This window comes from Vitis vinifera, chromosome 15 (assembly GCF_030704535.1).
Source record: "Vitis vinifera cultivar Pinot Noir 40024 chromosome 15, ASM3070453v1".
NCBI lineage: Eukaryota > Viridiplantae > Streptophyta > Magnoliopsida > Vitales > Vitaceae > Vitis > Vitis vinifera.
In genome coordinates, this window is record NC_081819.1 from 21,268,234 (window position 1) to 21,291,747 (window position 23,514).

The 23,514-nt window shown below is 35.2% G+C and overlaps 4 protein-coding genes across 10 annotated transcripts; 2 read left to right on the forward strand and 2 right to left on the reverse strand.

The window, feature by feature from the left end:
* The first annotated feature begins 6,267 nt into the window (after positions 1-6,267).
* LOC104881955 (putative F-box protein At5g55150) lies at positions 6,268-7,687 on the forward strand. Its single transcript, XM_010663699.3, has one exon. It carries the CDS (start codon positions 6,497-6,499, stop codon positions 7,685-7,687), a length of 1,191 nt encoding a protein of 396 aa, XP_010662001.1. The 5' UTR covers positions 6,268-6,496.
* A 1,194-nt stretch (positions 7,688-8,881) lies between these two features.
* Positions 8,882-9,964, forward strand: LOC100260175 (non-specific lipid transfer protein-like). Its single transcript, XM_002281575.4, has 2 exons — positions 8,882-9,325; positions 9,753-9,964. Exons 1-2 carry the CDS (start codon positions 8,991-8,993, stop codon positions 9,763-9,765), a joined length of 348 nt encoding a protein of 115 aa, XP_002281611.1. The 5' UTR covers positions 8,882-8,990; the 3' UTR covers positions 9,766-9,964.
* A 1,391-nt stretch (positions 9,965-11,355) lies between these two features.
* LOC100249901 (cyclic nucleotide-gated ion channel 1) lies at positions 11,356-16,144 on the reverse strand. Of its 4 annotated transcripts, none has more exons than XM_019225702.2 (9): positions 15,629-16,144; positions 15,043-15,253; positions 14,126-14,260; positions 13,761-13,973; positions 13,270-13,577; positions 13,036-13,147; positions 12,555-12,800; positions 12,028-12,428; positions 11,356-11,800 (listed from the first exon to the last, which is right to left on the reverse strand). In XM_019225702.2, exons 2-9 carry the CDS (start codon positions 15,076-15,078, stop codon positions 11,506-11,508), a joined length of 1,746 nt encoding a protein of 581 aa, XP_019081247.1. In that variant the 5' UTR covers positions 15,079-15,253; positions 15,629-16,144; the 3' UTR covers positions 11,356-11,505. The 4 variants fall into 4 exon arrangements, with proteins under 4 accessions (XP_019081247.1, XP_002277261.2, XP_059598964.1 ...); XM_002277225.5 differs by having other exon boundaries at positions 14,126-14,603; XM_059742981.1 differs by lacking the exon at positions 15,043-15,253 and having other exon boundaries at positions 14,126-14,603.
* Positions 16,145-16,246: 102 nt separating this feature from the next.
* Positions 16,247-21,596, reverse strand: LOC100260148 (cyclic nucleotide-gated ion channel 1). Of its 4 annotated transcripts, none has more exons than XM_002277188.5 (10): positions 21,449-21,596; positions 21,311-21,357; positions 19,939-20,058; positions 19,086-19,650; positions 18,640-18,852; positions 18,195-18,505; positions 18,002-18,113; positions 17,335-17,571; positions 16,856-17,253; positions 16,247-16,762 (listed from the first exon to the last, which is right to left on the reverse strand). In XM_002277188.5, the coding sequence occupies exons 3-10, from the start codon at positions 19,962-19,964 to the stop codon at positions 16,459-16,461; spliced, it is 2,166 nt and encodes a 721-aa protein (XP_002277224.2). In that variant the 5' UTR covers positions 19,965-20,058; positions 21,311-21,357; positions 21,449-21,596; the 3' UTR covers positions 16,247-16,458. The 4 variants fall into 4 exon arrangements, with proteins under 4 accessions (XP_002277224.2, XP_010661923.1, XP_010661924.1 ...); XM_010663621.2 differs by having other exon boundaries at positions 19,939-20,071; XM_010663622.3 differs by lacking the exon at positions 21,311-21,357.
* Positions 21,597-23,514: the final 1,918 nt, after the last annotated feature.

Here is a 23,514-nt window from a genome sequence, read left to right on the forward strand (position 1 = left end):
AAGAAAATTAGCCAGAAAAAATGCATAATGTATAAACCAAAAATTTGAATATGCGGTACTGTTTGGATTGATACACATAAGTTTTCCCTTTTTGGAGTTACAAAAGCCTATTTTGAAAATAGAGTAATTTTACAATTGAAAACCCTAACCTAACCAAATAAGCCCTTTATTTTCCATTATTCCCCAATTTTCTCAGCAACCAAACGTTGTTATAATTAACTCTAATCAAAACCCTGTCGAATTAGAGATTTTACCAAATCTTCAATTTTTTTACATCAGAAGCTGAGGTCGCCACCTCTGTGCCTTTTCACTTCCCAAATCCGCCCATCGCCTCTCTCATTGATGCCTCCTCCTCCGCCACACACTTCACCGACTCTTCCTTATACTTCTCCACATACTTCTCCGCCGTCATAGCCACCCCACTTCCATTACCATTTTTTCTCTTCTTTGTCGTCTTCTTTATTTAATCCTACGTCATCCTCTCTAGCTCTCTTTCCGCCACCTTCGTCCTCCACTTCTCCAACTTCTTCTCAGCATTGACATGCCTCAACCTCCGTCCACTCATATCCCTACACCAATGTTTTCAGAACCGGACCGGTGATCGAACCGGAAAAGTTACCGGTTCATGGTTCACTGGTCGGACCGGCGGTCGAACCGCTATTGAATCGGTGACGTCATAAATATATAATTTATATATTATTAAAATTAAAAATAATTATAAAAATTTTAAAATATATATGAATAAATTGAAAATCAATAATATTATCAAATTAAATCATATTAATATTTTTAATTTTATTAAATCAGATATGTAAAATATTTAAATGTGAAAATATTAAAAATGAAAATTTAAACTAATTTTATCATTTTTAAAAATATTATATTATTTTTATTTAACATTACAAAAAAAATTTAAAATCTAATATATATTAGTTTGTTTAGCATATTAGGTAACAAAAGCCGTGTAGCTGGAGTGGTGCCTAGGCTGCCTTCCGAAACAGGGGTCCAAGGTTCAATTCCTCTTGGCTGGGGGACTTGTTATTATTTTTTTCATTGCTTAGGTTGGTTAGGAATCCCACATCGGATTCTAAGAGAAATGAGGATGCAAAGGGTGCCTATAAATGCTATCCACATTGAAGACCAAAGCATTGCTTCACTGGGTGGGCTGAAAAGTAAGCCCACAATATGATTGAGTGGGGTTTGGGCTTTGTCATAATGAGACAAGGCTCAAAATGGGCATTTGCCAAAACTTTTTTATGCAATGAGCCTTTAAAATGGAGGTTCAAATTGAACCGTTCGGTTCAATTAGAACCGTCCGGTTCGACCGAGTCACCGGTCCGACCGCCGGTTTTGGTGGTTCGTGGCCGGTTTAAACCTTAAGCGGTTCAATAGGGCAGACCGGACCGGAATTGTGACCGGTCGACGGTTGAACCGGTTGGACCGGTTGGACCGGCCGGTCCGGTCCGGTTTTTAAAACATTGCCCTACACGCATCAAAATTATTCGTCTTCTTCTGCCCCGTCTTCGTCGTCGTCCCACGTAAGAGCGAACAAAAATCACCCTTGCCACTGGGAAAATGCAGAAGAAGGTGCACCATTGGGAAGATATTGCTTCCCTTATCTGTAGGGACCCCTCCCTTTGATAACACGTGGCACGCATCGCTATCCGGAGCAACATGGACACGTGGCGCGCTCCCCTATCCGGACTCCCCAAGAGGACACCTATCCGGACTCCCTAAGAAGACACCTATCCAGACTCCCCAAGAGGACTCGTGCGCGCTCCCCTATCCAAACTCCCCAGGGGAGGCACACGACACTCTCAAATATCATACCCGGGCGATGCTCTATCCTACCCGGGCCTATTATCCTGATCATTGACTGTAGCAAGCAAGCCTTGCTGAGTCATCCCCGACAGCCTGCCACCGCCCATGTTCCGCCGCCTACAGGGCGAAAGGACAAGAGCGATGGCAAGTCACCCCCCACGATCTCTGACAGCCGCCTGCAGGGTAATGATGGCCCTACCACCACCTTGAGGGCATCATGACAAGCCAAAAAGTCTTCCCGCCATTAAAGAGGGAGGCAGAGCTTCTGACACTATATAAGAGGACCTTCACACAAGGAAGAAGGTAAGTTTGCTATCCCTGAAAAAAGCCGACAGCTTAATCTTTAGAGCCATGGCTAACAAAACCATCGGAGGGTGTGTCCAGACACCCTGTCCAGACATCTTTTGCAGGGACAACTGAGCCAGAACTCAATCTTGGTTGAAGACGCGCGTCCACTTGGCAGCTACGTGGATCCCTGGGACGCGAGGCATCAACATTATCGGCGACAATTAGGGTTTTGTCAGAGATTTGATGTGATTGCGAAACCAAACGCTAGAGGTGGACAGAGATCGATGTGATACAGTGGAGATGGCCCTTTATAACGTCATCGGAGATTGTGGGTGATGTAAGCCGAATGGTTAGAGTTTTTCCATCCAGGAGTTTGTCGAATAGGCGGTAGATCTCCATCATTGGGTATGTTGGGAAGAGGATAAAATTTGACTGGAGAAGGGAGACGAATCGAATAAACGAATAATCGAAGCCCTAACTGATCCAATTTAGGGGAGTGTTTGGAAATTGGATTATTGAAATCCTATCACGAAAAGAAATCCTATCCATATATAAATCTGGCTCATTGTTCCCCAATTATATATTGGATCTTTTGATTGATTCAAGTATTTCTTAGGTTTGGCCCTGTGAACTTGTTTTGGAGCACACGCTATGACAAAGCAATGACGTTATTCTTGACATACCTTAAGGACTTTGCCGATTTTGCCAATTCCAAGGATCAAGATAACAACATTCCACTAGAGAAATGTTTCAAGCAACCTTATAAGTAAGTTTCTTTTTAATTAGCCATAAACTATGCATTCCTTTGCATGTTCTGTCACGCCCCCAAAACCCATTTCAAGGGCATGACGGTCATTTCACACCTCAGGCCCAGAGGTTCAAAGTGGAAACAATACAAATATTCATATTGTAATTGGAAATTTACTGATTACCAAATTGTTATTTAAAGTAGTAGGACAAAATTCTAAAATCTCCAAGTATCAACTTTAAAAAAAGACTAACACATCAACCAAAGTGTTATTGTCCAAATAACTCTAAATTCAAATAATTTAAACGAGAATTAAATTTTAACATCTAAACAATGTCCAAAATAAAGTTTGAACCAAAATCCTAACAAAAAAAAATTTCTTAGCTTAGCCATCATTCCTCGGTCGAACTGAGAGTACCTGAAAAATTATCAACAAAGAGACATGAGCTTAAAACTCATTAAGGAACATCAATGCAGTTTCATAGATCAAACATTTTTAATTATAATTATAAACATGAGATATAACATATATTCATTTTCATAAAAAACTTTTGAATTCAAAATACTAATACATTCAAACTTTTCAACAAACTTTCTCACATCCATTTCAAAACAATTTCTCATCAAAACCAAATCAAATGCATTCAAAGCATCTTTACTCTAGTTATCAAATTACAAATGATGCCCAATTAGGCGAGACTTCACAAATGAGTGACTAGTTTCCAATTTGTTCTAGTTAAGGTGAACAAAACCAAATGTCAACGATTATAACCCGTTGACTAGGGTCATATGGTTAACTATTATAACCCGTTGACTATGGTCATATAATATCAACTATTATAACCCGTTGATTATGGCCGAATATGTCAACATTTATAACCCGTTAACTAGGGTCATAGAAATATCAACAATTATAACACTTTATTTCATTAATTCAAACTTGCAAAACAAAATATTATATCTCTAAAAATTTTCATTTTTCATAAACAAAGAAAATTCTCAAATATACTTTCCATACAAAACACATATTTGATCTATACAAAAAGATAAAAATAATATTTTTACACATTTCAAAATACAATATAAAAAATAAATTATTTTCTTTTATAAAAATCTGCATTAATTTCCCTTATCTTGAAGAAACACTCGAAAACTTGAAGTATAACTCTTGAAGAATTTTCTCCTTACCTAACATAATATCAAGCACCACATTCATTATTGATTATTTATCTAAATATATAGATTTAACAATTCTAAAAATATTTTATTTAGTTTTTATAATTCTAATTAATTTCCTATATTAACATTATTACCATCCAATATTATTTTCAAGTTCCTAAACAATAATTTATTTCTTTTTTTTTTCTAACTTATCTAAATTAAATCTTTTAAGAATATTTATTTGCATTAAACTATTATTAATATTATTTAAATCTCCTAAACTTAACAAATACCCCATACAATTTATTTTATTTTTATTTATTTATTTATTTATTTATCAACATGTCAAATCCTTCCTACGCATTTTTAATCATTTTTTATTTTTTTTCCCTTTCTAAAGTCAAAACTTTTAACCCCCATACTCACAAATTTTATGTAATTTTCACATCTGAAATTATATAATTTTTTTTTATCTAGATCTATTCATTTGAGTAATCAAATTTTATCGATCTCCATTAATAAATCAAACTATGCTCATAAATTTTTAATTTTTTTAACCTAGAAATTAATTAAACGAACTCTAATCAAAATTGAGATATTCCAAAGAATATCTAAAGTGTTCAAAATTAATTAACGAATATAAAATATTAATTTAAGGATTAAAAATATTACCTAAAAAAAAATCTGAACTTCGAACTCTACACCTCCAAATCTTTAACCTTACGTTCTCAAATCCTTTGATTTTTTGTTGATAGAGTTTTCTGAATAAAGAAGATAAGAAGAAAATATAATTTATACCTAAGATTTTAATTGTAAAAGGAGTCTTTTACCTTTAATGAGTTTACTTAATTAATTTTTAATTTACTATTTTGCCCCTAAAGTTTATTTTGAGGTGTTACATGTTCAATGAGAAATATTTTCATATTGAATTGTCGAAATGTATATGCTTTGATTTACTGATCTTTGTTGAATTAGTTCTAGGTTACACAGTGGTTAACAGTTGGAGAAAGAAAATTTGAGAATTTTTTATGTGTATGACACTTGGACTACTCCCTACACTTGATGTTTACAATGAATATAGTCTTGCTTAGGCTGGTAAACCAATTTTAACATTGCCACAGTCCTTCACTCTTCCATTCAAGGCAGAATTTAACAAATGTATTGAATCTGGATTTAAGTATTTACCAATATACTTCCATGATGGATGGATCTTAGATGTATCACCTTCAACATACTCACCCTGTGTCCCATGTATTCATATTGATCTGGATCATCCCACTGCCATCCTCTAGGACTGGGAGTTTCCCTAGTGAGATGCAAATGATGGTATACCTATAAAAAATGTTAATAGAAGAACCACAAGTGATCGGTTTAAAAGAATTGGCCTGAGTAGTAATTCTTGCATTGATATCAGTATTTTAGATGTAAAACTGACAAATTTTGTCATGGTTTGGACTACTTAGAAGTTGGATAAAGAAAAAAAAAAATTCATTATACATGTTATTCAACAAAAATAGATATTCTTGTCTCGTGGTGTGCTCTACATTGCTGTAATAATCCAAGACTGGTCTTGCAGGATTGAGAACGACAAAGTGGAAAACTACTCGTTTCAACCACCTTTGATAAGATATTTCTCCAAAATATTGGCAAAATTTACTGACTTTTCAAACGTTGGTTGTTCCCAACTAACACCATTGTCATCCTTAAATAAAATCACATTTCATCCTCACATCCAATGAAATAAGATTTTGTTTAAAAAAGAAAAAAAAACATTTATCCTTTTATTATTATTTTTATATTTATTTTAATAATATATATATATATATATATATTGTTACACCACTTGTTACATATGAAAATCTCACACTTCATTTTGAAGGATTATTAAGAAATAATGACTTGACTTTTTTATTGATTAGAAATAAATATATAAACATAAAATTGGACATTACCGTGAGTTACCCAAATGCAAAAAAATAGGAAACAATTATAAAATTAGGAAATTAAAAAAAAATAGAAAACAATCCTAAAATTAGAAAATTACAAAAAAAAAAAAAAAGGAAAGATATTACATCTAATTACAAGAATTAAAATTGAAAGAAAAGTGAATTCTCTAATACCTTCCAAACAAAGTGAAACTCCCTCGTATCAAACCTAGTTGGACTACAACTAGGGTTTTGTCCTTCATTCCTATATATACCATGCATTATCGACTCTTTATTTTTCCTCATATCTTAAACCCAAATCGTTCGTCTTTCTTTCTCTTCCCCTCCACAACTAGCATAATGGCTTTGCCCTCAAATTCAGGCTGGGCATCACTTCTCAAAAATCTTCTTGATATAATTTGGTGCCTATGGCGGACTGTATCAGATTCGTGCCGTTTGCAAGGAGTGGCAATGTGTAGCAATTGAAAATTTTCAGCAAGTGCGCACTAACCACAAACATGACCGTCCTCACCAACAACAGGTCCCATTGCTGATGGTTCCCACAGACAATAGCACGGATAGGCGTTGTTTATATGATGTCACACGAAAAAGTCTCTGCGAGTTTCAGTATTACAATATAAGGTGTGGCGGATGTTCTCATGGTTGGTTGATTCTGGTGGAAGAGTCCTTTGAGGTAACCCTCTTCAACCCATTCTCTGGAAAAGCCATTCATCTTCCGCCTCTCAAAAGATTAGTATTTGAAAAACGTTATCGGGATGAATTTGATGAAATGTCAGCTCTTCCTCATCTTCAAATGGTTGAATACGAAAAGCGAATGCGAGAAGAATGTGATGAAGATGAAATAGAACTTGAAGGACATAACCAAGAGGAAGAAGAGGAAGAAGAGGGCGAAGGAGAAATTGAACAAGTTGAAGGAGATGCGGATTTTAAGGCTGAAAGATTGCACCAGAGCGACTATTCAATAGTAAGGGGTGTATTATCATCCGATCCTGATGTGAACATGAATGATTATGTACTCATGGTAATATATGGTTCGCAGGAAAGACTAGCACTCATCAAATCAGGTGATAAACATTGGACTTACATTGACAAAAATGTTTGCGGTTTCTTTAAAAGCACCTATTCCAAATGTATGGTGTTCCCTGACAGAGGGTTATGGCATTGGAAAGATATCATTTGTAGCAATGGGTTATTCTATGTATTAGACCACCTCGGTGTGCTTTTATCTTGTGACGTGAGTAGCAATTTGAAATTGAAAAGGTTTACTGAACTTGATACCGATACTCTCCACCGGAATGCCCGTCACAAAACATATTTGGTAGAATCTCCCGAAGGAGATCTCTTACGAGTTATAAAGATAGGTGATGATGAAGATGATAGTATGACCACCATTGGATTCATGATTTATAAGTTAGTAGATTCTTTAGAGAATCCAAAATGGAGCAGGGTTCGTAGCTTGGGCGATGTTTCCTTATTTTTGGGAGACAACCATTCAACTTCTGTCAGAGCTTCTGATTTTACAGGATGTCAGCCAAATTCCATATTCTTTTGTGATGATTACTTCGAGTACTATTATTTACGTGGAGGCCCTACTGACATCGGTGTGTGTGATTTACATGATGGAACGATTAGAAGACATTATTCACTCCATTCTTCCCAGAAGTTGATGCCACCCCCGCTTTGGATTTTGCCTAAGTTTGTATGTAGCCATATTTCTTCTTGAAAGTAAATACATTACTTATATTACTTTGTAATTTATTTTTTCAATTACGTAATCCTTTTCCTTTTTTTCTTCACTTCAATATAGTAATAATGATGTTTAAAAATTATAAACCAGTAATTATACTTTTTTGTTAAAATATTATAAGTCACAATAAAAAACAAAATAGTATAAGAATACATAGATTTATGTTGAAAGCCAAAAAGGGAAAAACCACGAAGAAAATTCACTATATCAAAAATAGATACAAAAAAGGAAGAGATATAAACCACTAAAGCAATCACGAAAAAAATTCACTATATCAAAAATAGATACAAAAGGAAGAGATATGAACCACGGGAAAAAATCACGAAGAAAATTCACTATATCAAAAATATAGATACGAAGGACTACCACATAGAACTCATACTCATAATTTTAGTAATTCAGATAACCAAACTCTAACAATAGCCAACATCTTGTTATATAAAAAAAATCCATTTTTTTTTTTTTGGATTTAATTAGATTATCTTTGAATTGACTTAGAAAAAAAAACATTATTAATTCATTGAAAATTAATGAAAATATTTAATAATAAATCATGCTCTTAAAAATTTTAAATAAAAATTGAAACTTATTGTGTATGTTGTATTGAATATATTTTTATAATATAACTTTTTATGTCCTTCTAATAAATGCCTAAATTTTTATTCTAAAAAAATAAATAAAAGGTTATTTGCATAAAACCACATCAACCCACTAGACACAAATCAGCCTCCATAACACCCCAAAATAAGTTTTAGGGGCAAAATAGTAAATTACAAATTATAATCCCTTTAATTTATTTTTTCAATTCCGTAATCATTTTCCTTTTTTTCTTCACTTCAATATATTAATAATGATGTTTAAAAATTATAATCCAATAATTATACTTTTTGTTAAAATATAAATAATCATAATCATGGCTTGCTGCATCAGAATCCAAGTTTTTCTCTTTTCTATCACATGAGAAGCATGAGAGGTGTATTCTTTTCCCATCACGGAAAAATGTCTTTCTTCACCATCTCACTGCACAAATCTCCCAAACAGTCCCTTCATTTTCTGGGCAATCATCTCCAGGAAAAGCAGCAAACACCACCCATGGAAAACGCATGATCCTTATGCAATTTCACACTCCACTGAACATCCCCTCTATATATATATATATATATATATATATATATATATCCTTGTCTCAGTGCCATATCCAAGCTCAGGACTTGGACTTTGATCATCATATCTCTTTTCTCAATTTGTTTTCATTAACTAACTCACCTGCACATCAGCCATGAGTCGAGTACTGGGGTCTCTGATCATAGTGTTGTTAGTTTGGAGCTCAGCCATGGCTGAGCCTTCATGTCCGAGGGTGATTCGGGAGGTTGCCCCCTGCCTTTCATTCTTTCAGGATGACGGTCCTGCCAAGCCATCTAAGCGTTGTTGCGAAGGTGTTACGGAGGTAAATGGAATGGCGAAAACCAAAAAAGATCGGGTCGCCATTTGTGAGTGCCTTAAGCAGACACTGAATTATATTGATTACGACCCCAAGCGCATTCCTCTTCTCGGCAAACAATGTGGGTTGACCATCGATCTGCCTCCTACCGGTCAAAATACAAACTGTAGCCAGTAAAATCTCTCCCTTTCCCTCTCCCTCTATTTTTCCATTTGCGTATATATAAGCATGGCATGAAGATACAAATTAATCTCTCTCTCTCTCTCTCTCTCTCTCCCTCTCTCCCTCTCTCCCTCTCTCCCTCTCCCTCTCCCTCTCTCTCTTTCTCTCTCTCTCTCTCTCGCTCTCTCTCTCCCTCTCCCTCTCCCTCTCCCTCTCCCTCTATTTTTCCATTTGCGTATATATAAGCATGACATGAAGATACAAATTTATCTCTCTCTCTCTCCCCCTCTCCCTCTCCCTCTCCCTCTATTTTTCCAATTTGCGTATATATAAGCATGGCGTGAAGATACAAATTAATCTCTCTCTCTCTCTCTCCCTTCCATTTGCATATATGCATGGCATGAAAGATTCTAATTAATCTTTTATTTTCTGATGCAGGGTGGCTTATTAAGTATGGGCATACCTCCAACTACAAAATAAATGCCTTCTCTTATATTTGTCCTACAAAATTAAGCTTATTATGAGGGAATAATGTAACTTCATATGTATGGTTGTATGAAGGTATACATACCTTCTGGTTAATAATATTTTCTTCAAGACTTGGAATTTTAGATTTACATCCTAATTATAAAATATATCTTATTGAGGTATGAAGAGTTTGTGATATCGGTATAAAAAAAAATTCATATGATATAATGTTTTTCATGCAATCATTACTATAGCCAATATTTTTACCAACTTTAACCATTATCAATACTTTTATTTCTGCTTCACTAAGCGTATGAGCATGTGTAGAGGAATATTCTACTTTTATATAATAAAAAATTAATTTTAATATAAAAATAAAAAGATATGTAATATCCCGTATTAAATAAGGGAGAAAGAAAATTTCTGATATTATATGAGTTTTTTTTAATCTTATATATGCATTTTAAAATCATAAAGACTCCTTTGAACTTGGGAGCGGATAATAATTGCACGATTAGGTGTAGATCATTACAAATGGTATCAAAATCGATTTCGAACCTTAGTATAAGAGGCAATTTCATGAGACACAACAAGGATGTTGTGTCAATATGAGGGGGTGTTTATGGTATTTGACATTGGATAGGGAGGAAAGTACATAGGATACAACAATGACGTTGTATTAATTCCTGACACTATATAAGTATGAGTTTTCTTAACTCTATAAGTCCGTTTTATAGTCATGATAGCCTCTTTGAGTCCAAAACGGATAATATCATCTACACGATCATTATAATGTACATCCAAACAAAACTAAATAAATTATATAATTGACTCATTTGAGACAAGAATATTTATAACATTATTAAAAATAAAAATCAAAACAATGAAAACATATGTTGTTCTAAAAAAATAACTTGTTTTCAAAACAAATTTTCAAAGAATTATTTTCTATTAAAAATTTGTAAAATTTATTTTTTAAAATTAAAAAACTATTTTCTCTTCTAAACAATAGAAAACTATTTTGAACAATAATTTACGATCAAAGAAATTTTCCTCTTATATGACATTTCATGTATGCTTATTGGCATTATTACTATTTTTTATGAGAATAAGGTTAATTTCACTCAGTATCCTCAAGTTTAGGCTATATATACCTTATTTCCTTTAGTTTAAAATTTCATCAAAAACCTACTAATAAAAATGGTAAAGGAGGTTTTTGATGAAATTTCATGTTATTAAACCCAAATTTCAGGAGAGGTGAATGAATAACCCCAAGAGAATATGATTTTGACCCGAAAATTTATCAAAACTTTGATATAATATGAGTTACCAATTTTACTGAAAGCTTCAATCCTCTGTAGCATCCCATTCAATGTTTCCATAAGTACCTTTGAAAAGCTTAGAAAGCAAAACTATTGTTAAAAGCACTGCCTATGAATACACAGCACCAATCCAGTTCTGTTCAAAATGGCAGTAATTCCAGCTGCAAAATGGGCATTCAAAGGGGGAAATGATGGGTTTTGTGAATAGACTTTTCAGGGGGGTTCTAATAAGCTCATCAACACTAGTGGTATTTCTTAAAAAAATTAAGAGCATTTATATCATACTTGTATATCGCATACGGCAAACCCATCTATCACAATTAGCACTACTTTTGCTAAATTACATGATTATGAGCATCTCCTTTGGTAAGTAAAATAGTTAAGATTAGAACTCACAAGCTTCAGATGGTAAGCTGGGGATCACGTGGCTTAGGAGGCAGCGCGAACCATGATCTTTGTGGCAATCTGGCTCTGCTACCACCATTGCGCCTCAAGATTCGTAACATATTGGCAGCAAACCTCGATGCATAATTAGTGGCGCCCAAGGTTGTAGAGGTGCCTACTGCTTTCGACAAAGCATCTCGCAACCTGTCTTCTGCCTCCTGTAAGGCCTTATTTTGCTTCCTCTTCTGGTAACGCCACCAAGCTACTTGTATAAAACAGGCAGCCCATGTCCTCCACTTCTGTGACCACAACCTGAAAGTAGGAGATTTCAAGCACATCTATCAGGGAGCTGCATCAGTTATTAATAGTGAAACCATGGCTGCTTATGTAGAAATGAATATAGAAATGAAACGATTTTGATTGCCCAAGAGACTCCGGTTTGCTTTTTGAATACACTCAAGGCAATATCATGTAATTTGATGAAAAACAAGAGCATTCCTTTGCTGAGTACTAGCCAGAGAGTTTTCTATTGAACGTGCCTGAGACTCTGCACAAGCTGCTTTCTGGGAAGAGGATGCGAGAAGTGATAGGAGATCAGAGACTTCAAGTCATGAGCCGTTAGAGCAGAGGCTTCAACCTCTGTTACGGCACTTATGGTTCTGGTTGAGATGGGGTGAAATGGAGAGGACTGGGACTCCAAGGCCCATGGAAGAAGCTCTTCTCCATAGAAATCACCAGCCTCAAGATAAATTAAGTTGAGGAAGCCAGTTCTTCCACCATCTGTGCTTATGCTTCTTAGTTTGCCTCGCACGATAAAGAGCATTTCATCAATTGGATCCCCCTCACGGACAATGTAGCTACCTTCTGTATAAAGAACTGGCTTGAGGCGATCACAAATTGCATCCAACAGTAGCTCATCAAATCTTTCAAACACTGGCATCTAATAAATAAATCAAGTGGCATCATAGCTAAAACTCAGACAAATATTAATTGAGTAGCTTTTGAAATATATCGAGAATACACATGAACAAATATATGCATAGACAAAATTTAGGAATGCACTTACTCTCATAAGTAGAGCCAAACGGAGATGCCGCTTTATGTCTCTTCGGAGGTCCTTCGGAAGGTCATTGATAAGCCCATTTTCGTCAACACCCTTGGTTTTTTTCCATTTGTACTGTCTATACTGCCTAATCCGAATCCTCAGGTGCTCAGGAAGGATGCGGTGGGACATCCACAGCTCAGTGTTTTTCCTTTTCTCTCTTTCCTCTTCAATTCTAGCAGCTATGGATTGCAGATTTTGCAGATATTTCTGTAGCAGTACAAGAAACATGGACTAATGATCTTAACAGAACTCATCCAATCCAGGAATATGACAGATTTAGCTGGCAGGATTCATGGGAAGATGTGAATTGGCTCAAGCAGAAGGAGCTTGAGCAAAGAAAGAGGTATATGCACATTCTGTACCATGTAAATATCTCATTATCTCAAATGATTACATACAAAGATGAAACTGTGAAGATGCAGAATATGAATTCAGTACTTACCTGCATATTGCCAACAAGTAATGAAAATAATATCAATCCAAATATGGAAATAAAGACAGCAAACAGAACCTCTCCAATGAAAGGGCTTGTATCAAGGTTTGAACCCAGAGAACTGTAAAATAAAAATAGACAACAAAAACTATCAAACATTAATTATAATGTTGGAAATGGCACCTGTAGTTATTCACCTGAGGAAAACAAAATAGATTATGAAACTCATGTATATGTACAAACCTAATATTTCGCAGACCCCACCAAAAGCAATAAGAAAACTTATATGGAAAATCTCTTGTTTCCACAACCCGAGACTGAAGAGCCTTAATGAATATTCCAAAGTTAAAAACTGTGGAATTTTCAATTCCATCTGGTTCACTAAGAGGGCAAGAAGCATTTAGTAATGCATATCGCTCAGCAAGGTCATTGTGTATTCGGTCTCCTCCACAATATAAATATGAACAACTCACATTATGTGCCCCACACCAATTACGCCAACACTGATCTTGCCTCTCTATAGACAGCAAGTACCAAAAGGCTCCAACCACCTAGAACATCAGATTGATTCAATGATCATAAAATCACAAAGAAACAATCACTAGAAATGGAACTAATAACTTCCCCGAAGGTTTAAGTTTTTAACAAACTAAACAACAATATATAGCAAGCTTACAAAGGGCTAGCCACTAGCATATAGAAATAAGGTTTAAAACAAACAAATTTAAACTCACATGACTGGCTAGCATATAGAAGAAGAGATTGATAGCAGCACCAGCCCATGCCGTTTCAATAAGTATGCCAGAAGTTGTAGTTACTTCTTTATATAGTGGGTAGATCCGCACAAGTCTTGGCACTAATTGGGAGAGAATAACAAACTTCAAGAAGTCCTTCCTAATGAATGAAACTGGACTTTTCAATTGTGGGTTGACAATAAAAACTGCTACCTGAACAGATTAAGCAGAGCACATTGAACTGCTAAGCTATCATTTGCAAAGTAAGCATGTATGAGTGAAAATTAAGAAAATAATTATTATATATATAACCTTTCTTTCGCTTCCCTTTGTTCATGATCCAATGGCTGGAAAATGGCACATACCTGTGGGAGGGGTAAAATTGATAGAATGTCGATGACGAAGTAGGGCAAGTATCTTTTCGCTATAACTGAAGAATCATCAATTAATACACCATCTCCAAATACTCGAGAAGAAGGGGCAACAAAACCAGTGCGGAACTGAAAGATAATATGAAGGATGTAGAAGACATCGATGAGTGTACGAAGAACACAAGCAACAATCTGCAATCGGTCATCCAAATCTAGGCATGTACTATGACGATTAATAACAGGGGCATAAAAGAAAAATGCATCGAGGGAAATTGCAAGCACACAAGAGACTAGAAATATTTTATTCCATGTCTGAAGAAATGATCCCTCTGGATCAAGAATTGTCTTCCTGGACCATGGATTAACCAGCTTGAAATTCATCTCTTAAAGCTCAGTTGCTGTCCAATATAAAGAGTAAACTTGAGATTCACATATGCCTTACTTCCAGCTAGAATGTGCCAAAATGAAGGCCCTGCACAGTGCACACAACAACTTCAAACTGAAAATGACCTCACATAATCAAATGCACATCCAGGTAACAACACCATGGGCTAAACTATGAAACAACTAATAAGAGTAACATAGATAATATCATTAAATCAAGAAAATGCTAAAACACATCTTTGTGCAAAAAAGGACTAGAAATTAATATGGCTAAATGAATAAATAAACAAATAATAACACCAAAATAATTCAGACACAACATCAAATATTTCCTGAATTTTGACTCTATAACATCCTCCTACAAACAAGCTCAACTCTTCAATCGTAAGTCTCAAATTTTGAAACCAAACATCAAAGGGTAACTGAGACTTAATGGATTTGGAGAGGTAGCAGGAGATAATATGAAGGAAAAATGCAAAAAGATGAGGGTGTATATGGTTTTTTTCAAGGAGGGAAGATGCACATACACTGCCATTGCTTTGATCAACATTCCTCTCTTTCATCTAATAAACATGGTTTAACATACTACAGTCGTTTCTGTAGATAGCCATTGGAACCCCATCTTCAAACCTCCAAGATTCTCGTCCCCTTCATTCAAATATGTATATATAGATAGGCTCGGGCTTAGGCTCTAACTTTCCCTTCTTCATTTGAAAGTTAGGTAAGGTGGATTCGTCACTGTGCCACATAAGACGGGAAATTTATGTCAGCGCACAATATTTTATTCAATCCCTCACTGATCAAGCTTGATAGCATTTAATTATTTAAATTAATTTCTACAGGCATTTTGATATTAATAGGAGTCTTAAATTAAATCAAACACACCAATCTTCAGCCAAGCACCAAAATAAAAAACAAATCACAAACAAACATAAACTCAAAAGCAAACAAATCTGCCATGTTTAATCCAAGATTCAGACAATGATGTTCTGTTTTTTGCTGCTAAAATGGCTTAGGCCTTCAGATTCCAAACCAAGATTTCAAATTGTGAAATTTTCTTTTATTTTCCTACTCAGTTCGCTAGACCCCAAGCAGAAAGAGAGTAAGCTTTACCACTGTAATTGATGAGGCCGATAAAGGCGCGACTGAGGAGTGAACGAAACGATGAACAAAGCGTTTCGTAGCAACGGGAATCAGACCGCTGCCGTGGCCGATCGGCAGTGGGCGGCGGCCATGACCATGGTATGGGAAGAGGGATTCGGGTTTGGGCCATGGCCGCACCCGCCGTGACAGGCGGTAATGAATGTGGCTCCGAAGGAAATTAGGGTTAGGGTTTCATTTTTCAATTTGTTTCCCCAAAATCAACTACCTCCTCGCAAATTGAATGAAATTCATTGTATTTTCAGTGAATAACTGATTAGAAATAGCAATAGAAATCAATTTTTTGTTTGTATGAAAATCAAGATTCCTTGTCTTTGAAGATACTGTGATTCAACGTGATCAACCCAAATCCTGATGGCCTAACCCACAGTCAGCCCAAACATGCACCGATGAGCTCATGTTCATCTATGTTAATGAATGGTAGACTTAATTTAAGTACTTCAAGTTGGAACATAGGTTAAGTTGAAAATTAAAATAGTTATTAATTCAAATCGGACTTGGGTTCATCACGAACCCGACCCGACCCGCTTGAGTTGCACCCGCTATAAAAATCACATGAAAAAACCAATGTAACTGGATAAATCCTTAGGAGCTGATGGATTTTACTTGAACTTTTAGGCCATGATGAAAATCATGAAACAAAAAACAAACAGAGCTTTACAGAAAATAGCAGGACTCTGCCCAACATATACTATACACAAAAACCTCTTACACTAAAGCTTCAAGTACAAATTACAAACAAAGCTTCCATAATCAACACAACTCTCAAAAGACTCACTTCATTACCAACCTGCCGAAGTAAAATCAGGATCAGTGGGCTTCTGAGGCATCAAAGGTGGTAGTCTCTGTGGCAATCGGGTTCTGCGTCCACCGTTACGCCGCAGGGCTCGTAGAAGTTTGGCAGCAAACCTTGATGCAAAGACAGTGGCACCGAGGCTTGGAGAGGCACCTACCTCTCTTGATAAAGCATCTTGCAGCCTCTCTTCCGCCTCCTGTAAAGCCTTGTCCTGCTTCCTCCTCCTGTAACGCTGCCAAGCAGCTTGTATAAAGCAGGCTCCCCATGTCCTCCACTGCTGGGAGTAGAACCTGAAAGCAAGCATATCCCGATTTTTCAGTTTTATGTATCAGTTATCAGCAGTAGTAGACAAGGGAATTTTTTGTTTTTGTTTTGAGGCTTGCCTGAAAGTATACTGGAGCTGCTTGCTGTGGAGACGGTAGAAGAACTGGGAGGCAACGGTTATCAGGTCATTGGACATTAGACCAAAGGCTTCAACCTCAGTTATGGCCTTTACAGTTCTGGTTGAGATGGGGAGATTGGAAGAGGATTTGGACTCCAAGGCCCATGTGAGAAGCTCATCTCCACAGAAGTCACCAGCCTTGAGATAAGTTTCATTGAAGAAGCCAGTTCTTCCACCATTGGTGGTTATAGTCGACAGCTTGCCTCGCATGATGAAGAAGATCTCATCAACAGGATCCCCCTCACGGAGAATGGTGCTGTTTTCTGTATAAAGAACTGGCTTTAGGTGATCACACAGTGCATCCAACAGTTGGCTGTCCATTTTTTCGAACATTGGCACCTAAAGGGAAACAAAGGACTATAAGGCATTGTAGCTGAAATCTAAGACAAAAGTATAAAGGAGATTTAGAAATGAACTTACTCTCATTAGCAGATTCCAGCAGAGATGGCGCCTTACGTCTCTCCTGAGGTCCTTGGGAAGATCTGAAATAAGTTTATGCTCCTGGACACCTCTGGTTTCTTGCCATTTGTATTGTTCATACCGCCTAATCCGCACCCTCAGGGGGTCAGGGAGCAATCGATGAGCCATCCACTGCTCTGCATCCTGCCTTTTTACTCTCATCTCTTCGATTCTAACAGTTGTGGATTGCAGATATTTCTGTAACAGCACACAAACATGCTTTAGTAATCTTAGTACTTTAGCTAAAATTGGTGGGGTTCATGAGAATTAGTGCCTTGGCTCCAGTAGGAGCTAGATGGGGAAAGGAAGGCCAGAGAACAGAAACGCCGAGACAACAGAATGATCAAAGACTCTAGATTAGCATATGGGATGGAGTCATGGACATTTTTGTATCTCTGTTGCCAACTGTTAGACCATCCAAAACAACACCCATGACCAATATGGATAAAACTCTGATTTTCTCCAATAAGATATCCATAATTCATCAGTCCATCAGACCATTATACCATCAGGCTGTCGGTTGAAGGGTCTGAATGACAATGCAGACCATGCATACCATCTCAACATCTCATTTGTCGACATACAAATTCAAATTGTGAAGAATGCAGAACAAGAATTCAACAGTTACCTGCATATTTCCAATGAGTAGTGAAAATAAAACCAATCCAAAGATGGAGATAAACACAGCAAAGAAGATCTCCTCGATGAAAGTGCTTGTTTTGAGGTTCTGTCCCAGAGAACTGAAAAATAAGAACAATTGATTCAGCTCCAAGGAAGAATAACCATTAGAGTTAAACGTGATGCAATTCAGTTGCACGAACCTAAGATTTCTCAGACCCCACCAAAAGCAGTAAAAGAATTTATTTTGGAAATCTTTTCTTTCCACCACATGAGATTGAAGAGCATCAAAGAATATTCCAAAGTTAAACGTTGTTGTATTCACAATATCATCAGGGTCGATAAGAGGACAAGCTGCATTTAGACAATCATGAACCTGTGGAGTAATATTATTTCGTCTACTTTCTGCTCCACAGTACAAACCTACAGGATTGAAACCACATGACCGACTTCCCTTTACCCAGCAGGTATTTTGTCGTTCTATTGCAAACAAGTACCAAAAAGCTCCAACTACCTGGTGCATCAGATTGATGAAACAATCAGAAAATCCATATGATAATTGAAATTCAACTCCATCATAGAAAACCGTCAACAAGGTATTAGTTTCTTGGTAGTGTCAAGGTTAGAGACAATCAAAATCAAACTCACATGACTGGCCAGCATATAGAGGCAGAGATTGAAAACAGCCCCAGCCCATGCGGTTTGAGTAATAATGCCAGAAGTTGTCGTCACTTCTTTATATAGTGGATAAATCCGGAGTAGTCTCGGCACATACTGGGAGAAAATGACAGACTTCAACAAGTCCTTTGTATTCAATGAAACCGGTCCTTTCACTTCAGCTTTGACGATCAGAATAACCAACTGAAGAGATTTAAACAGAAGCCATTGAATTGCATGACAAACAAAAAATAAATGCATCAAAAGCATGCCTCTAGGCTTCATTGAATCATATTTTCATTGTAGAAAATGAGTTTTTCTATTGAAAACAACCAGGGAATTGTGTCAAGGCATATAAATCAAACAAACAAGCATGTATTTCTACATGGATGTGAGGGCTGAGGATCTAAAAAGGCCAAGAAAATGCCACCACATACCTGTGGGAGGGGAAGGATTGAGAGAATATCGATAATGAAGTAGGTGGACAAGTATCTTTTCGCTATAGCTGAAGGGGCTTCAACTAATTCACCCCTCCCAAACACTCTAGAAGAAGGGGCGATAAACCCAGTATGGAACTGAAAGATAATATGAAGAATGTAAAAGATGTCCACAATTGAACGAAGAACACAAGCAATGACCCCCAGTTTCGTGTCCAAATCAAGGCAGGTCTCCTCGCGATGAAGAATTGGGATGTAAAAGAAAAATGGATCCAAGGCAACTGCAAGTACAGTAGAGATGAGGAATACTTTATTCCACTCCTGAAGAAACGAACCCTGGGGGTCAAGAATTTTCTTCCTGGGACTCTTCAATTCTTTTGATGGCTTTCTGGTTCTTGAAGGGAGGCTTAGTGATTTTCTCCAGCTCTGAATCCTTTCCGAAACTGTTGCAAATCCTTCCTGAATCCTCTCAAGAATTCCACTTATAGTTGCTCTAGTTCCTCTCCGGTATGGGGGGAATTGCCCCTCAGAACTCACGGATCTTGCTGGACTCCATTCCTGAAACCTGAACAGAACAATCAAAAGTCGTTTCTAGAATCAGTTCAGAACAATGCCCAACAAATAAACAGCACACAGGATGATGTTAAGCATACTGCAGCCTTCTAAACCTCTGCTAAAACCCGAAACCAAAGAGATGATCATAACCAACCAAACATCATTTTATTCAGAACACCAGATGAATGAACAGAACCAAAAAGGATAGGTGAAATTTTTTTCAGAGAATTGAGCAGATTAGTAGAAGCAAAGTCTACAAAACAGAATGATGCAAGAACCTAAACTCCAACAAACTAACCTTACAAATTTCTGCTTGAAATTCATAACTTAAGCTCAATTCTTGTCCGATACAAAGAGTCAACTTGGGAATCAGGTGCAATTTTTTTTTATCCAGCTAGAAAATGCTGAGATCATTGCCCTGCAAAAACCACCTTCAAGTTGAAATGGCCTTTCAACATTAAATGCAATGGCAGACTATAATTTATAAATAGGTTGTTCGAAAGCAAAATAACAAATGTTAATAACACATACGATGGTAGTAATCCTTTTATCCCATGTTTGAATCAATAAGAAGGAACCAGTCAATTCATATAATAATCAATATTGTTGTTCCATGTGGACCAAAAAAATGGGAAAAAACTCAAAAAGTCAATCTGAATAACTTAAAGTGTCAGAGAAAAGGCCAAATGGCCAATGCCTTTATGAAACATACCAACCATCTGTTGTATGAATCTATTAAGAATTTGCTAAAGAAGAAAAGTAAAATTTCAATATATATATATATATATATATATGAAATAGAATTTTTTAAGATATTGAGTTGGCCACAGCCACAATTGATGTAATAATGAAAACAAGAGTCAAAGATTCAGACTAAAATTTTAAACCCCCACCATTTCCATGGGCTGATTCAAGGAAACAACCGAGATTTCATATTTAGTTGAAGATAGAAAACGGAAAAAGCGCATGAAGAAAACAAGATTTAACTTCCTGTTTGGTTGCAGAGAAAACCCAGGAGAAGAAAAGCAGATATTGGGTTTTCATGCACGATTCATGTCAGCAAAATATAATAATGGACGAAAACGAAATTTAATTTTCTGTTTGGCTGCTGAGAAAGCCCGGCATATCAACAAGCAGAGAGGAAAAAGGAACATGACTTGATTCTATTCCTTCAATAATCGAAGCCTGTAACCACTTCTTTTGATTGAAAATATCACTTCAACTAACCCTGCAACCATTTCTTTCTTTAGCCTTTTTAATTTTTAAAAAAAAAAAAAAACAAAAAACAAAACTCAGGGTAGAAAATAAAATAATGGACGAACAAAACCAAATTTAATTTTCTGTCTAGCTGCTGAGAAAACCCGGGATAAAAACAAGCAGGGAGGGAAAAAGAAAATGATTTGATTCTATTCTTTCAATAATTGAAGCCTGCAACCACTTCTTTCAATTAAAAATATCACTTCTAAAACTTAAAGAAAGTAATAAAGCTCTTTAAATTCTTTTAAAAACAAAACTCAAGGTAGAAAATTGATCGGGTGCAAAAACAACAGAACTCTCTGTTTGGTTCCCGAGAAAACTCAGGAAAAATAAATGAAACAGAAGCAAAACAGAGCTTCCAAAAGTTACATGTCTCTTGCGCGTAAAGGGTATCCAGAAAACCAAAACCCCACCTTAACTACGCCCTCTAGCAGAACCTCCGCTTTCTCCAGCTTAGTTCCTGCACTTCTCCCACACTTTCTCAGTTCCCAAACTGAACACCCACTTCAAAAACAAAAAGACCCAGTTGCCGAAATAAAAGGGGGGCGTACCAGTGCATGGTGATCTTCCATGGAAGGTCATACAAATGCGACTACACGGAGAAACTTCGTGGAGAGCCTCCAGTGGCAGTTGTTCGACGTCGTTTAAAGAGAAAAGAGTGAATGAGTGGTGAGGCTCCAAGAAATTGTATGAATTGTAGAGTGGGCATCCCGGTCCTATTCGATAGGACTTTCTTTGTAGGACCCTCTTCTTCTTTCTTGGCATTTGCCGAAAAATTATAAAAGCTGCCATGAAAGCTGACTTGACTTCTGATCTTTTTCCATTGAAGTGTGAGGCTACTTCTACTTCTATTGTTTAGCCAATTAATTTTAAAAAAAAAATTAAATTTTGGAAAATATAATTATATGTAATTTATAATCATCACAAAAATTTAATTCAATTGAATTAAATTGTTATGATTATAGATTTACAATTTTAATGATCATAATATAATCCAATGGACTTGCCTAATTATATTCATTTGGATTTTTTATTTTTGAAAAAAATAAAAAATAAAAATAGTAATAATTTGTATATAAAATGCTAAATTTATCTTAAAAGATAATAAATTTTTAAAATCGTTTAAAATTTTGAGATATTAAAAAAATTTATCTGTCACAAGTTTTAAAAATTTTAAAAATATACAAGATAAATCTACAATTTTTATATAAGAGTTAACATATTTTATATAAAAAAAATATTATTATTTTTAATTTTTAAAATATAAAACAAAAATATATATGTATATTCCAAAAAGGAAATTATTTTCATTTTCTTATATGAAAAAATTATTATTTTTTATTTTTTATTTTTGGCTTCTTCTCCTCAAGTAAAGTTAGTAAAATAATTAAATTAATAATAAAATATGGTTGCTTTGACATCATATTTGATGTATTTTTAAAATAAAAAAAATTGCCTCAAAATTTTTTGAATGGAAAAAATTAAATTAGATAAAAATCAACTTTAAACCTCATTGAAAAATTAAATTTCCATTGTACTTATACAATAAATTTAATCCATAAAATGATCGGGCTTAGCTCGGGAGTGAAATTGAAATTAAAGTCACAATTTCTAAAAGATAATATTAGTATTATAAAAAATATATTAAATATTAGAAAAACTTACCACATAAATCAAAATACAATTATTAATATAAGTAATATTTTTTTAATTTTTATATTTAATTATTTTTAAAACTATAAATTTTATCAATAAAATTAATCAAGTATAAATAAATAAAAACTCTTATTAAATTTAAAATAAAAATTTTTGGCCTCTAATAATTGCAACCAAACATACTTTTAAGGCTATGTGAAAAGTAGATTCCATAAGGCAAGCTTTAATAAAGCAAGCAGGATTCACTAGGCTGAAAATGTTACAAGATAAGCATCTTCCGGTTTAATCACATGCTATCAACTCCACCACAAAGTGGTGTTCGCCGTTTGATTGATTGATTTTGGAAAGTCTGACTTAGGATTGCATGATGGGGACGGTCGTGATTATGGGAAACATGGGTTATTATCGGAAGCCACATGGCATGGGATCATCAATCATTGGGATCCACAGGTTGATCAAATGTCACTGTTCTAGATAAATAACATAAGAAAAATAAAATCATTAATCTGTATATCTCAAGTTCCCAACAACCTCAAGATTTTATATTATAAAATTTAATTTCCACGTATTTTAAAATATACAAAATTTAAAAATTAAATTTCTATTGGATAAAATCTAATATCAATGGGTCATTCTCACGTCAACGAAAATGATGCGTGTTGAGCTTCATATATAAATATATATATATATATATATATATATATATATATATATATATTTTGATTTGACGTGTAAATTATTGACAAAGTCATTTGATTTTTAATTTTTGGAAACCAATTCCAAAAATCACAATCACAACGGATTCTTTATAATCTGTTTGATAACGATTTTAACAAATATTTTTAATTTTTTTAATATTTAAAATTTTTAACCCTTTTAATATAGGAAGCACTTTTAATGTAAAAAGTGTTTTTGAAAAAAGAAAATAAATATTTGATAAAATTTAGGAATTGTTTTTAAA